This window comes from Panicum hallii, chromosome 3, assembly GCF_002211085.1.
Source record: "Panicum hallii strain FIL2 chromosome 3, PHallii_v3.1, whole genome shotgun sequence".
Classification (NCBI taxonomy): Eukaryota; Viridiplantae; Streptophyta; class Magnoliopsida; order Poales; family Poaceae; genus Panicum; species Panicum hallii.
This window is the reverse complement of record NC_038044.1, coordinates 11280132-11295797: the sequence shown is the minus strand read 5'-3', so window position 1 is coordinate 11295797 and position 15666 is coordinate 11280132. Positions and strand designations below refer to the sequence as shown.

The window sequence follows — 15666 nt, the reverse complement described above, 5'->3', positions numbered from 1 at the left end:
TGAGCACGACGGATCGGCACCAGGGGCATTGTCCAGCAGAGCCTCCGTTCGAGCAGCATGAGCGAGCGCTGGCAGCACGGGGAACGGGCATCTTGCGCAACGCCGGCCACAGCCTGCGAGTCGCGACGGGAGGTGCCCGGGTCTAGGAAGGAGGCGGAGCCACGATGCTGATGGGATGGAGAGGTTATTATTGGGCTTTCAGAATGTTCGTGTCCGATTCCAAAGCAAAGAAGATGCAAATCAATCAACACTACTGTATGCAGATCTTCGAAACATCCTATTTCTTCTCGTTCGCTTTCCATTTACTATTGTTCTTACTATTATTTTCTGTGTCGCTCTGCCGGGAAGGCGGTAAAGGCATCCGCATGCGCATCTCCATTCTTTTTTTTTGGAAAAGTGCATGTCAGGTTGTCCTCCGGCCGAATTCGGTTTGGTTAGGCTAATCATAATGGAGGGTTTCATATCCAAGAATGCCACGTCAGCTTGGGGATAAATGCAATACTATGCCTCAATGCAGAGTTTTATTTTACTATTTTCAAAGCTAACCAGTGTAATTAAATGCTAGTTGATCTATTGACGCACGGGATTCTCCATGAAACAACGGCGGTCATAGCGATCGTTTCACGTTATTTTCAACGTCTTGGAAATGAGTTAGCAGAATGTCGTGGGGACGAAACTGATTTCTTCTCTTTTCTCGTTAAATAATGCCACGTCATCAAAAATACTGATGTGCCATAAAACCTTATTGTGATTAGCGTTATGGGCCTCCGAACCACAATCACAATGTCCGAGGTTTCGAGAAGTGGGCCCTATTATTCTTCACTACCGGCCCATTTTTTTATTCTTTTGCCTCAGAGATGCAAGGCCGGAATACCCCTAAAAAAAAAAGATGCAAGGCCGGAAGAGGCAGAACCGCAGAATCCAGTCACCTCCTCACTCCCTGCTAGTGGGCCTCACCGTCAGTTCCTTCTTCCTCCTCGCTCGCCACCAGAGTTTTCGGGTGGGATTGCCGGATTGGAACTTGGAAGCACCGAGTTCGACCGGAGCGAGTTTGGGGCATTTTTTAGGGAGATTAGACGCGTTGTGTTCAGCGTTTGCTTCCTGTGAAGTCTCAATTTTCCTCGGTTGTGCAATGGTGTGACATCTAACTGCTGAAAATGGCACGCAATTTAAGTCCTCATCTCGTCAACAGAAACATTTCGGGGCTCCGGGAGGGAGTTCATCGGGCTGCCAAGACGAGTCCTCTTATGATTCAACTAAATGCCTAATTACACGAGGATAAAGCAAGATAAAATTGTACCAAGATAAACACCTTACGTGTCCTAGCAAAAAGCAGAGGAAATTGACATCACGGAGAGAGATTGGATTGGAGCACACACGCAAAGATGAAACGAAAAGAGACCGCGACGACCTAGCTACCGGCAACGCGCGCGCCGCCGCCGCGCCTAGGCGCCTGGCGCGGCGTCCTTGGAGCGGCTGTGCAGGTAGCCGCCGTACTCGCGCGCGTAGTCCTTGACGTGGCTGGCCGTGTCGGCGATCCGGCTGCGCGCGTAGTCCACCCGGTCGGCGCCCACGGGGTGGCGCCCCGTGAAGTAGCGGTACATCCAGGTGCCCGCCGCGAGCGCCGCGACGGCGAAGCCGCAGGCGGAGAGCGCGGCGGCGACGAGGACGGAGACTGCGATGGCGACGGGCACCCAGATGGGGCTGGTGAGCAGCGCGATCGGGCCCAGGAAGACGAGCGCCACGACGGCGCCCGTCAGCGTGAGCCCCGTCAGGAGGAGGAGCACGGCGCCTGACACGAGCAGCGCCAGGAAGCCCACCACCTGCGTTGAGTTGGGCGCGTGGGTCTGCACCCGCCGCAGCAGCGTCGCCGACGGCGAGTCCGGCCGCTCGCCGTGCGCGTGGACGTGCTGATGCCGATCCGCCATGCTCGCTCGCGTCGCGTGCGTGCCTGGCTCGACTCGCGCCGCGTGGCTTTTGGGGGGAGCCGGAGGCAGCAGCTCGGCGGGCGGTGTCGAGATGGCACTGTCTGTCCGTGGGAGTAGTTGGAGAATGGCGGGGAGGAGTTAAAGGCGCGGAGAGGGACGTGCCCGCGCCGGCACGTGTCCGGCCGCCGCGCGTGCATGCGCGACGTGTGTGGGAGCAAGGCGACGACCGCTAGCTCTGCTCGCGACCCTGCTCCTGGGTTCCTGGCCTTGCTTTTTTCACCGTGTCATTCGGATCGGACTCTATTCTAACCGCGGGAGATGCCTAGCTGCTTGAAGTATCTAGCGGCACACGTGGGCGAGGGCATCGACGGTTCGAGTCCGCGAGACGGCGACGGCGCAGGTGGCCGGCACGCGTCGCGGTCGCCATGTGGGCGCGCGGGTGCAGGTCTCGTAGCGAGGCACCGCGCACGTGAGTTCGATGAGAAAAAATCAAGCTGGCTTTGGGAGATGATTTGATCGTCACTAGCCGGCGGAACGCGCGGGGGATTGTTCATTGCGGCCGGCGGCCGCCGCCGCACGCAATGGCGGCGTGGCGCTCTGGTGACCAGTGAAACAGAGCGGTGAAGAGGCATCGGCGTTCGCCCGGCAGTCGAGAGAACGGTGACTGGCTGACGGCGCTGCGTGCCTTGGAAAGCGCAACAATAACCAGTGTACGACGATTAGGGACAACCCTACGTGCTATTAAGCATGTCCATCGCTACCAGCAACTGAAGCGGTGATATGGCGATACCTTGCTGTGTAGCACTATGTTGAATGGACGACCGGGAGCTACAAATTAGGACAGATGAACGATGATGTTAATTGTTATCACACTGTAGGGTGGCGATGTGATCTAGAATAAAGAAACTTAGACATTAAAGTTTGTCATGCATGCCATCCATATAAGTTGCAGGTTAGTGTTTGATAAGACAAAATGGCGCACACAATCAAAGTTGTATCTTTGATGACTGAAAGGTAGCAGGCAAAGATCCTTAGGATAGAGAGCTAGGGAGGGATGGAGTGAAAGGGAGACAGAAAAGAGGGGAAGGGAGGAGTACAAATGATAAGGCTACACCTTCCTAGCAATAACAACTAATTTGTTGACTCAGCCACACGGTTCATTCTGAAAAAAAAAGATGCAACAAATATATAGCATGGGAACATGCATGTATGGGGATGTAGTATGCAGAGATCAGAGAACAAAGGAAAGGAAAGAGATTTTGGTACAATAACAACTAAAAAGGATGCCTCCAATACTCATTAAGGTTTCAATATGAACTCAAATTTAATTCTACTTATTAGTTCTGGTGGTACACATCAAATCACTTAGGTAGATATTTTTTAAAAAATCAAAGGATAATTTATCACCATAGCTAGAACTCTAAAAAAAATACACATCGTCGGTCCAAATATAAACAAATATATTCCTAATAAAAAGTATAAACCTTTAAATATATTTTTATAGCGTGTTTTTTTACCTAAATTCATGTTCCAGTAAAATACGCCGCCCACGCCCTGACAGAAACCTTGAGCTCTTCCTCAACTTCAACAGAAGCGACGGACCGCGAAATCCTGACGATGCCATCGCCGGCAACAACTACTCACCTCTTATTATCCTTGGAACGAAGCAGGACGATTTCCTCGTGCTCAATGCTTGCCGTGCGAGCGGCAAATAGCCCGTGGATTCCGTCCGGCCAAGAGCCACCGACGACGCGCACCAGGATCGTGGCCTCGACGGAGAAGACGATGTGCCCGAGCTTAACCTCCAACGTGCTGAGCTTGCTGCTGTGTTCCCCACCAATAAGCAGGCACGAAGCAAGCGTTGACTGGCGCATCATCGGCACGGCAAGGAAGCTAAGGTCCCTGTCGTCGGATTCGGTGGCGCCTTTCACCTTCAGCGCGGCCTCGACGACCACGCAGTCCAGGAGCCCGGCGCGGGTGGGGCCCGTGAGCTCCAGGTACGGGTCCTCCTCGGTGAGGGTCTGGCACTCATCCCTCGCGCGGCGGAAGATCACGTTGCGGTTGTAGTCGACGCCGTCGCGCACGGCGACGAGGCCGAACACGTCGAGCGGCCACCGCAACGCGGCCCCGGCGCCGGCTCCTGCTTCTGTCCTCCCCGCGACTCTGACCGAGAAGACCTGTAGGGTCTCGAAGAGGCCCGCGGTTCTGGGCGGCGCGGGCTCATCGGTGAAGCGCATGGGAGGGATCCTGGTGGCGTCGTCGAATGATCCGTGGGAGCGCGACAGTGTGGCGACCCAGTGGCGGCGATACTCGCCGGCCTAGATGGCGAGGGAGTCGAGCGGCCCCGTCTCTCGTTCCGCTCTCGCGTCCTCTGCCCGCGACCCCTTCCACATCGCCCTCGCTTCCGCCGCCAAGCGCGCTCGCTCCATCACGGGAGCGCGCCGGGAATTGGATCGGCCTCGGCGCTCTCGGTCTGGGTAGCGCAGCATAATAAATGTAGGAACTCTGATGAGTACGATCCCGTGCTGAACTCGGAGTCGCCGGTCAAGATGGCCGGCGGAGGCGGAGGCCGAGTCCGAGTCGGAGCTGGTAGTGTTCACTGCGGTAGCAGTGAGTCAGTGACCTTGCTGCGGCTGCGGCCTGCGGGGGGAAATTTCGAGCTGGCGGCGGGGCGAGTTGAGATGGGCTGGATCCTTGTTAGACTGCACGTGGGTCCAAATAATCAACGATGTCGATGACCTTGCTTCACCTTACTGAATCCGGAAGGAGCCTCCTCTGCAGTGACTTTCTTCCACTGGCGAGCGGCGTCGCCACCGGTAACCGTTCTGATCGCTGACGCGAGCCGAGGAGGCTCCGGCGGCTAGTAGGCGGCGAAACGAGGGAAGTCGCCCACGGCCCACCGCAAGCGGTTGCTTCTCCGTTCAGGTGGAGCTCGCCGCCGCAACCTCGACCTTCTCCCATCAGGTGGACTTTTGTCCTGATATGATTTTTCAAAGTTAGATCTGCTATTCCAGCACTGTATGTCTGTGGGTAGTGACTGGGAAATTCCTTCAGAATTGCAAATCCAGCAAGGTAGTAAGGTTCATTTACAACAATAATCTCCATAGTTTCAGACTACCTGAATGGACATTCATTAGCAGCAAAACTATGCTCTCAGTTCAAAAAACAGTAGCAAAACTACATATCTGGCTACCTGCTAGGTTTCCTTTTCAGAAATTGCTTGTGTACAATTTACAGCCTTTAAATGAAAAGCTATACGCTTTAAGTAAAACTGGTATATCTATGAACAAAACCTGAAGACTTTTATTGTCTTACGCAACACTGAAATTTACACTTCTCTTTTGTACACGTAAGCTAATCAACTAAAAATGGCTTTCCGAACCAGATGTGTATTAACTCCTGTGTTCAAATTACGCCTCAGTTATCTGCGGAGCTGATGGCTGTGCAGCCATCTTGCTTCTTAGCTCTTCAAAAGCTTTCATGCTTTCTGCATCAAAGCCTCCGGCAAACTGCAGAAGGTCGAGGAATAAGTTATTGATTCGAAATCACCTGTTAAATGACTGATTTCGAATATAGATTTGAGGTTTTTACCTGATGAACTCGGAAAGCGAACCTCACACCCTGGAGAAGCAAAAACTCTCTATTGGGCTCTTTCTCGGTGCCTTGCAAAGCATCAAGTTCTGAAGCAACCCTCTTCATATACTTGTTTGCGAGCTGGACAGATGCCAATTTTATCTATTCCAACATGTAAAATAGATTTGAGTTAGTTTCGATGCATACTCTGACTTAAAACATACTCACCTTTGTAAGGAAATTAGACATGTATCTTTTAAAATTAAGGATGGAAAAATAGGTTGCTTATTAGGCGAACATAAATGGGGTATGCGCTAGAGCTGCACACCTTGCCAACTACTCCAGAATCAGACAGCCAGTCAACTGGGATCCCATACTCCTTGTAACGTGAGACGGCCATGTCTCTAGTACGGAGTAGTGCGTAAACACTCTGCTCCACCCTGGTATAAGTATGATACCAGTTAGTTCGTGAAGTCATCAGTTTAGGTACAATCATTTTATCAATATGTCTTATACTCAGCAAAAAACATTTCCTGTTTCACTCAGAAGAACTACGTTAGGGATATGTCAGATGCGACACTTACTTCTCAAGCAAGGAATACATCTTCTTGAGAGCTTCTTCACATGCAAGTTGTGGATCATCGGTAAAGGATGAGACCTTGTTTTGTAACTTTATCAGGTCTTGGTACTCAAAAGCTGCTTCTCTTATTGCATCAGTTTTGCTCTCTGGCCAATCGAAATGTTTTAGCACTGCTCGTTCATCAACCTAAAATGTCATTGATCCTCTTTAGTATTATATCATATGTGTCCTAAGTACAATACCTGGGACAAAATATTCTACTACTTTGTATGCGATGTATGGTTGGGCTACTTACCAAGAAGGATAACTCCTCATCCAACCAATTAACAAATGCAACAACAACATCAATATTTGCAAAGCTTGCTGCTCGGACCTCGCTTGCTAGAGACTCGACAAATTCTCCTTGTGTCTCTACATCAGCTTTGACCTGCAACATTCCATGTTTTTTTAATAAAAAAACATCATTTTCAGATCAAATTTAGATTATCAATTATATTCCACATTAATAATGGAATGCATAAATTTGGCAGGATTTTTATGCAAGGTGTTGCCAGCAGAAAATACTTACAGCCAAGAGGAATGTTGATCTGTTCTCAATCTCTCCAATCATATTACTCCTGGCATCAGAAACATTGGATGACACTGATCCTAGAGATGTCTCCTTCTTTGCTTCACGCTTCATGAGACTTTGATAGAACTCCACGATCTCTGGTGCACGGTGTACCTTGTCACCCCCAGCAAGGCTCCTGGGTAGAGCACCTGGAGGCGGTGGTGGTGGCGGTGGGCCACCAGCTTTCCCAGGAGGTGGCGGTGGAGGAGGAGGTGCACCTGGTGGACGTGGTGTTTGTACTCCACTTGAAGTATTGGTAGCCCCTGAAGCAGCGGTTGATCGAGTGGGAGGTGGCCTGGGGACTCTTGTTGCTCTCTTCTCAATGTTGGCGAGCTTCAACTGGCTCACCACCAGGGTGTTGTTCTGATTGTCACTAGATTGATCACTGGATGCAGCATTAGCTGCAGGGGCTCTCTCCTTAATCTGAGCAAGTTTTGGTGGGAGTGCACCATTTGGAGAAGAAACAAGAGCTGAACTATGGCCACCGCCAAACCTTTGTGCTCTTGCTTGCCCAGCCTTCTCTTTTATCGCCTTCTCCCGTTCAGTTGCAAGTTTGTGCCTATCTTTGTAAGCAGGATATTTCTCATCTGCAAAACCTTCGACTGTCTTTGACATCAATTGGAATGAGGATGCAACATTTTCCTCGTCCAAGATGTCATTGGGATCTCTCTGTCCAAACGTCGTTATGGCTGTACCATCTCCTGCATTTTTTAGCATGAGAGCTTCCAGGGGGCCCTTTGGTTTTCTCCTTGGAGAGCCACTGATTGGGGAGGCTAAAGTACTGCTGTCATCCTTCCTGCTTCCCCACTTTTTGAGCTTTTGCATCAGATTAGGCCTTTTGCTTAGGAAGCTGTATCTGCTGGAAGAACTATCAATTGAAACATTGTCAAAGTCTTCACTTCCAGGTGAAGAAGGCATTGAAGAAGGCATTGAAGAAGCACTCTCAAGGTCTGTATCACCCTGACCTCGTTCAGATCCTGCATACTCCAACATAAGCTGTTTGGCCCTTTCCTGTGACTTGGGGCTCAGGGTCCTGTTAAGATCACGGGCAGAGACTTTCCCTGATGGCATCTGATAGTTGCGTAGCTCGAATCTCAGACAAGCATTGACCCAACGCAGGTACACCAACTCCTCTACTTCACTGAATCTGTTCATTTGTAGCCCTTCCACTTGCTTTGCGAGGTCCTCATTTGTATGCCTCAGTTTGTTTATCTCTTCTCTTGCGTGGGCGACTACATCACTCTGCATGATACATGATTGGGTATGCCATTAGCACACATCTCAAGTGTATATCAAGACTAAATGATATTTTGCAGGAAACTAGTAGGTTCATTCCTCCTTTGTAAATAAATTCTGATTTGATTGTTAAATATGGCTATCTCTTAACTCATGCTTTAGTAAAATATTTTAGCTAACTGAATTTCTGTTGAGCTAGCCATGAAATATGTTGATAATTAGGCTGTGCAATATCTTGCATAATGACAGTCATGGCTCATGCATAAGAGGAAATTCACAATAATATCATGTGAATTCAAAGCTCCATTGATTGTAGAGTAACAGTGGTAATATACCTCTGTTATTTTCCCTTCTGCTGCATCCAACTTCACTATTAGATCTCTCTTCTCGTACAGAAGCTCCTTGTTCTTCCTCCTGAGCTCAATTACCTCCACTTCCAATTCCTTGAGCTTCTTCAGCTTTCGCTGGACCTCGGCTTCTTTTTTGGCCGCCTCTTCCTCCTTGGCCTTCAATCCGATGACCTGCTGTTTCAGCAGCATCAGCTGACTTTTTGTCTGGCCAGCCTCCAGCTGTATCTGCCGCTGCAGCTCCTTAATCTTGCTCCTAGCCGTTTCGAGCTCTTTCTTGGCTACCTCTCCACGCGCAACCTCATCCTGCAGCTTCTTCCGCTCCGCCTGCATTGAATTGATGGTGTTGTTGAGCAAGTTAATCTCCACCGTCTTGGTCTTGAGCTGCTTCTGCAGCTCAGCGACGTCGGTCTCCATCTCCTTCATGCCGTAGTACTCCAGCAGCTCGCCTTCGAGCTTCACCTCCCTCTCCTCCATCTCCCGCACCAGGCTGCGCAGCCTGTCTATTTCAGCGGCCTCATTAGCCATGTGAGCGTTGTACCCTGACCGTCCATTTACATCGAACCGATCCCTTGGTATAGGAATGTCAATGTCTCCTGACAGGAGGCTCTCAATCTCGGAAAGCATATCATCATCGTCATCGTCTAGCGATCGGGCTGAGTTGATCATGCTGCTGATTGTTTTAACCTCTTCCTTCTCGTCTTCTTTCTCACCCTGCAACAGCAGTTGGGGAGATCAGTATGACATAGGCCACCCATACAACATAATTCTTTTAGGAAGTTGCAACTGGAATAAGATATACATACATGTTCAGAATTGCTTGTCTTGTCCTTCCTTTCCCTTGCTTGGCCATTGTCTGAAAGCACGGAAGCTTGAGTGACTAACTGAACTGAACAGAAGGGGCTATTGAACTATTGAATCTTACCTTTATGATGCCTGCCCCCACTGTTAGCTCTCTTAAGAGTAAAAGCTGCGACGGAGGCTACAACGACGAAGCCCAATCTCACAAGCATGACTCAGATCACTCATCACTCTGCCGGCCTCAACCGGCAGGAGGGCCGAGACGGAGAGCCTCTACTCATCAAAAAGACGCCGAAGCAGAGCTAAAGCAAGTATGAATGGCCTAGCCGGCTAAACTCTCTTCATATCTTTAGCCTGAAGACGGATTGGAGGAGGAGGAACTCGGTGCCTGCGAGAGCTGGTGAACATACACCACCAGAACATGTGGCTGGCCTTATTCATCCCATATTGGCTCTGCAATTGCCTATCTTTGTTTATCCCCTTGCAAAAACGAAGTCATGTATCACACAAGTCGCTTTCATATCTCTGTGTCCAGCAGTGTGGTACTACCTGGTAGCTGACAAAATTTCCATATGCTGATGGTACAGGGAGGGAAGACCGCATCTTCGTGTCTTTTGATTTGGCCTTGCTGTAGTGCTGTGGTACACAAAAAGACCTGTGGCTTGGAAGCTTGTAGCTCATTTGATAATGGGTGGTTGCTGGTTCGCTTGGGTGTCACAGGAAAAATGAGGGGAGTTTATCAGGCTCACAGGATGGAGCATGTCATCATTACCCTATCATGGAACCTGGATGCTAGTCTAGATTTATTTTATCCAAAGGAATAGTGGATTCTTACTGTTAGATATATGTGCTGCCATGCTGGAAATTTACACTATTTTTTTCCTGGATATTATTGGAAGCACCGGCCTTCAACTATTTACCTCTGTAATTAGTTGAAAGTTGAAACCCTGACATTTTTTACTGTAGATCGTTTTTGTTTGATAAACTGAGCTTTTTCACTGACAGGAGCTTTAACCTTTTACCCGTTGTGTATGTTTTCACATCTGGAATCTACATGCAGTGCAGAGTGTTTGTGGACAAAGTGGCTGACAACTTGATCATGGCATTGGCAACCAAACAGACCTCGTGGCTCAACTGTAGCAACAGCGATACATTTCACATGGTGGTGCATGCAATAGCTATTTTGATTCTGTGAAAATCTCATTGCTCTTCTTTTTGCTGAGAGATAAAACCCTACTCCATTCATTATTAAAATCTGTAATGTTTTGGATATCTGACATAGTAATCTTCAACAAACAACTTTGACCACTATTTCCTATGCTCCCATAGCATGAAAGTAGTTTGAAAAGAGAGAGAGATAATGAAGAAAGATAGATGGCCGTCAGATGAAAAATGGACGGATTCGATTGACTGCAATTTCCATCATTTTCATTAGACTTTGTGTTTTCTAAGATTTCACCTCCCATAAAGATAAATAAACAAGACATACTCGAGGGGGAAGCAGAAACAGTTTCCCGTGCCACGCCGACGTGTTCCCCAGTCTGCAGATTGAAACGCCGTTCCCTAGCCTACCGTCCGTGCTCGTGCTCCCCACGCCCCTCCCACTCGAGTTCCGCCGTTCCCCGCCCATCCCCCGGCCCGGCCACCCCAAAGTCCCAACAGGCACGAACCGCCACGTCCCCGCACGCCTCGCCACGGCACCGCCCCGCGCGCCTCGGCCTCGGCCTCGCTGCGCTGCTCCCCCTCCGTTCCTCCCCCGCGACGCGCTCCCCGCGGCGGCCGGGCGTCCCCAGGTGCCGGGAGCACGCCCACCGCCCGGGCCGCGCGCGCGCCCGATGCCCAGGGCGCGCGGTTTATGGGCGGCCGCGCCCGCTCCCTCCTCCGCTGGCTCCGACACCGCTCGCGCCGCGTCTCCTCCTCACCCTCCTTCCACCTGACCTCCACCACCAACAACGACCACACCGCCACCAGCAAAGACCTCCACGCCCACTCGCTCCCGCGCCAGTACAACGCCGAGGAGGAGGAGCAGGAGGAGGAAGGGTGGCAGGAGGTCGCCGAGGGCCCGGAGTCCGCGCCCGAGGGGTGCATTGTCTTCGAGGAGCGGTGCGCAGGTCCGCGCGCGCCGGTGCGCACGAAGCCGCCACCCATGGATCCGAGCAAGAAGGTGGGTCAACTCAACAGCGTCCCCGTGATCGCTCTCGTGGATCTTTGCGGCCTGTTCTGCTCTCCTTCCTTTGCTTCTTTTCTGTTCCCATCTGCTCTGATCGTGATGTTTGGATCCGTGCGCGGACGGCGGCTGCTCACATTACCCTCGTTGCGAGGTCACGAGATTCCTGATGGCGGTTACCGTTTCATAGTGGGGTGCGGAAGTTTAACTCTTCGCGTCCTGGGCAGGGTGAACAGAATTCCATTGAATGATCTTGTGCCTTCTTGTAAGTGCTTTTGGATCTGCATAGTTGGGTTCTGACTTCAGAGATGGTCGTGCTCAATGAGGCATCCGAACGATGCTTCGATAACCAATGTGCGTTTGGGACAATCCTTGTGCTTCAGGGAAACATCGTGCAATCTGCAGTACTGACTTTTGGAAGATTCAGGGGACTACTACTGGTGTACTGCCTTTTTCATGTCCCTGTCATTTGAAACTGAATCAATGCCAGCAGTAGAACAGGGCACAGGCCGATTGCAGTAGAAGTTTTCTTTTGGGGGTGCAGTGTTCCTTGTTGACTTTTGATGGGGCACTGGTGGTTGCCAACTTACTATTGATTTGGGAACAATCGCATTCAGTCTTTACTAACCAAGTAGCAGTGACCCTCTAATCCAAACTAAATCTGAAAGGATCACAAAATGTCCTCCAGTAGGTTCATGTTTTTGAAGCTTCAATCCTTGGTTACCAGAGTCTGTACAGTGAAATGCGGTATTTTTTTCCTGTTCGCATAATAATCCTATATGTCCGCTGTACCACACTGGAATATTTGCACCATCTAGCATTTGGTAACAGTTCGCTTGCTCTCTTTCAGGAGTCTGAATTCTTTACAGAGTATGGTGAGGCAAACCGGTATCAGGTTAGCGAAGTCATTGGCAAAGGTAGCTACGGTGTTGTGGCTGCTGCTGTCGACACCCAGACTGGTGAGCGTGTGGCTATCAAGAAGATTGTTGATGTCTTTGATCATGTCTCCGATGCAACTCGCATCCTTAGGGAGATCAAGCTGCTCCGGTTGCTGCGTCACCCAGACTTAGTTGAGATCAAGCACATTATGCTTCCTCCTTCGAGGAGAGAATTCAGGGACATATATGTAATCTTTGAGTTGATGGAGTCGGATCTCCATCAGGTAATAAAAGCAAATGATGATCTGACAGCAGAGCATCACCAGTTCTTCTTGTACCAGCTGCTCCGTGGAATGAAGTACATTCATGCAGGTTGTTAGATTCCACATATATGGGATTTGTTAATAGTTTTTCAGATCTTGTTATGTATGGTTTCTATGCTCATTCTGTAAGTCTTGATTTTGCAGCAAGCGTTTTCCATCGGGATCTTAAGCCCAAGAATATTCTAGCCAATGCTGACTGCAAGCTGAAGATTTGTGATTTTGGCCTTGCCCGTGTGTCATTCTGTGACACCCCATCAGCCATATTCTGGACGGTAGACATTTTGATACTGTTGAGCATAATTTTATTTACTGAACAGCCAAAACTTGTTGCCTATGATTTTGCATCCTTTTCTGTAGGATTATGTGGCAACTAGATGGTATCGAGCTCCAGAATTATGTGGCTCCTTTTTCTCGAAGGTGAGGGAATTTTCACCTGAGCTTCATTTTGCCATGAGCATGTCTTGTGTTCTTCTGAAATTGTTGTATTGATATGATAAGTTTGTATCCAATAAAGCGATATTGGTTCCAGATTATCATCCGTTGTTCAGGTTAATCTTAAGCATCAGGTGATGTCTTGAGGTCTTGATTTAACCAATTATAGTTACATTGGTTAACTTCCCTGGGTGCAACATCATTTCTCCTTTTATTTTTAGAGTATCTATAGCTCTTGCAAGATGTATTCTTCAGATGTTTATTCTATTTTCTTTTCCCTTTCTTCGGACAGCATTAAATTATGATATGCATGTTTTTCTTCCCTTCAATTTCTAAAGAACATATACCCCACCAATGCCACTTTCATTGAATCTCGAATATGGAACATATAGGCGTGTATTACATGCTAATTTAATGTTGCAGAACTGGCTGGTATTAATTGAATAGTGTACATAGTGAGGAATTATCTCTGTGCTTGTTTTACTAGTGTTATAGAATTGCAAGGTTCTGAATTTTGGCATTGATTTTTGCAGTACACTCCTGCTATTGATATTTGGAGCGTAGGATGTATATTTGCAGAATTGCTCACGGGGAAGCCACTCTTTCCAGGGAAGAATGTGGTGCATCAGTTGGATCTTATGACTGATCTACTTGGTACACCTTCAGCAGAGTCCATCTCTAAGGCATGCTCACTCATCATTAGCGAGTCCTTGCATCTGATTTCCTCCATAGTTTTAGAAAACATTCCTTTTTATTCCAGGCACGTCTATTTCAGATTTTCAGTACAAAAACTTTCGAGTGTATTGAGTGTTTATTATATATAACCTTGTACCTTTTTTTGGACTATTTCACTATGCCCCTTGATATTGTGTTCATACCCATAGCTAGAGACTCCAAAATCTTTTAACAAGTGCTTGAATGTTTAGTTTCCAAAAAGCACAGAGTTCTGCACCAGTAGACATCAATATTCAATAGCAACAAACTTTTGCTGTTCTTTTTATGGATTTTTTAGAAATGAAATGTAAATTGTTGGATGCAAAACCGTGCGTTCAGTATTCTGCACTAAACTATTGAACTATTGCAGATAAGGAATGAGAAAGCTCGACGATACTTAAGCAATATGAGGAAAAAGCCTCGGGTTCCATTTACTAAAAAGTTTCCAGGGGTAGATCCTATGGCCCTCCATTTGCTTGAACGTCTTCTTGCTTTTGATCCCAAGGAACGACCAAGTGCTGCTGAGGTAGGAGTAGTTGAGACCAACATTTTCACCATAATGATAGATTTCACTTTGAAACCTTGGATATGTTGCTCCAAATTCTGATATATGTAAATGTTATTCAAGGCCCTGACAGATCCATACTTTAATGGACTAGCAAATTCTGAACGTGAACCCATAGCACAGCCTATCTCAAAACTTGAGTTTGAGTTTGAGAAGAGGAAACTGGGAAAAGATGATGTCCGAGAATTAATTTACCGAGAGGTGTGATTGCTCAACTATGTTCTTAACATATGGTAGAGCTGCTATCTGTCTTGTTACTTTACTAACTCTCGTTACTTCTCTTTAGATTTTGGAGTACCATCCTCAGATGTTGCAAGAATACCTACGTGGAGGTGACCAGAACCAGATGACCTTCATGTTTCCAAGGTGGGTCTACTGCTTTTGTTTAACAAACACACTTGCGTTGTAAAACTCTGCTGATTATGCTAGTTGCCGAATTATATGCATGATTGGTTGAGGGTTTATTGGAAATATAACTTTGGTATCTTGTATGACAGTGGGGTGGATCGCTTTAGACGACAATTCGCTCATTTGGAAGAAGGTACTGCAAAGGGTGAAAAGCCCAGTCCACAGCTGCGGCAGAATGTTTCTTTACCAAGGTTATCATCAAAACTTTCATTTTCTTTTATCTTGTTGAGAATTTTATGCTAGTTGTTCCTAGAGAACCTTCTATTTGGACAAGGCCAGTGACGTTGCAATCGATTAGGCATGTGTAGTTTGCTTAGGTTCATTAGTTTTGTGTAAACAAAGAGAGACCTTAAAGTACAATTCCATTGAGCTGCCTATTATCGTACTAGTTAGAATCTACTTGAAACTAATAATCCTTGTATCTTGTATCAGGGAAAGAGTAATTGGCAACAAACATGGAGATGGCAATGCAGGTAATAAGCCAGCGCAAGCTTCAGTGACGGATGGGGTAAACCAACCGGGCTTGAGTGCGAGAAGCTTGCTGAAAAGTGAAAGCATCAGTGCTTCCAAGTGTATAGGTGAAAAATCAAAGCATGTCAATGATGTAAGTAATCCACATCAGCGCATAATTTCTTCATCATTAAATACATGCACCGGTGTTTTCTTTTGGGCAAAAACTGCTAGTATATTCACTTCCTTATTCGATGTAAATATCTCATTCTTGATATAAAGTATGAACTGATGTACCATGGATAATCTACATTTTTCCAGGAGGACCCTATTATGGAGACTGACGAAACAGTTGATGAAGTGTCGAAGAAGATTGCTCAACTGAAAACATGATTCTCTCAAAGGTCACTGGAGTAGCATGATAGCTTCCCTCAAGCTGAGAATGAACCTACGACAAGAGTCTATAGCCAATAAGACCACAAGCTCTCATGCCAGTAACTTTGTTGCGATGTAAATTTCCTCCCGTTTTTTGACTGCAAGCAAACTTATGTCTGACTGAATAGCTCCGCGTGTTTTCCTCTGTGGAGCCATCACAATCCTGTAAATTTTTCAGTTGGAAGTAAATATTTACGCAAATGAGTATTCGATCTTGTT

The 15666-nt window shown here is 47.8% G+C and overlaps 3 protein-coding genes and 1 pseudogene across 3 annotated transcripts; 1 reads left to right on the top strand and 3 right to left on the bottom strand.

The window, feature by feature from the left end:
* Positions 1-1218: 1218 nt before the first annotated feature.
* On the bottom strand, positions 1219-2055 carry LOC112887099 (oleosin 16 kDa-like). The gene has a single exon (XM_025953189.1). The coding sequence runs from the start codon at positions 1926-1928 to the stop codon at positions 1446-1448; it is 483 nt and encodes a 160-aa protein (XP_025808974.1). The 5' UTR covers positions 1929-2055; the 3' UTR covers positions 1219-1445.
* Positions 2056-3377: 1322 nt separating this feature from the next.
* On the bottom strand, positions 3378-5033 carry LOC112885196 (annotated as a pseudogene).
* A 10-nt stretch (positions 5034-5043) lies between these two features.
* Positions 5044-9515, bottom strand: LOC112887551 (protein CHUP1, chloroplastic). The gene is made up of 9 exons (XM_025953741.1): positions 9200-9515; positions 9081-9130; positions 8263-8988; positions 6650-7933; positions 6377-6508; positions 6086-6267; positions 5830-5941; positions 5520-5663; positions 5044-5437 (listed from the first exon to the last, which is right to left on the bottom strand). Exons 1-9 carry the CDS (start codon positions 9285-9287, stop codon positions 5339-5341), a joined length of 2817 nt encoding a protein of 938 aa, XP_025809526.1. The 5' UTR covers positions 9288-9515; the 3' UTR covers positions 5044-5338.
* A 1140-nt stretch (positions 9516-10655) lies between these two features.
* Positions 10656-15666, top strand: LOC112887552 (mitogen-activated protein kinase 17-like). Its single transcript, XM_025953742.1, has 11 exons — positions 10656-11239; positions 12093-12492; positions 12588-12715; positions 12801-12860; positions 13409-13558; positions 13960-14115; positions 14218-14355; positions 14441-14520; positions 14652-14753; positions 14995-15166; positions 15334-15666. Exons 1-11 carry the CDS (start codon positions 10931-10933, stop codon positions 15403-15405), a joined length of 1767 nt encoding a protein of 588 aa, XP_025809527.1. The 5' UTR covers positions 10656-10930; the 3' UTR covers positions 15406-15666.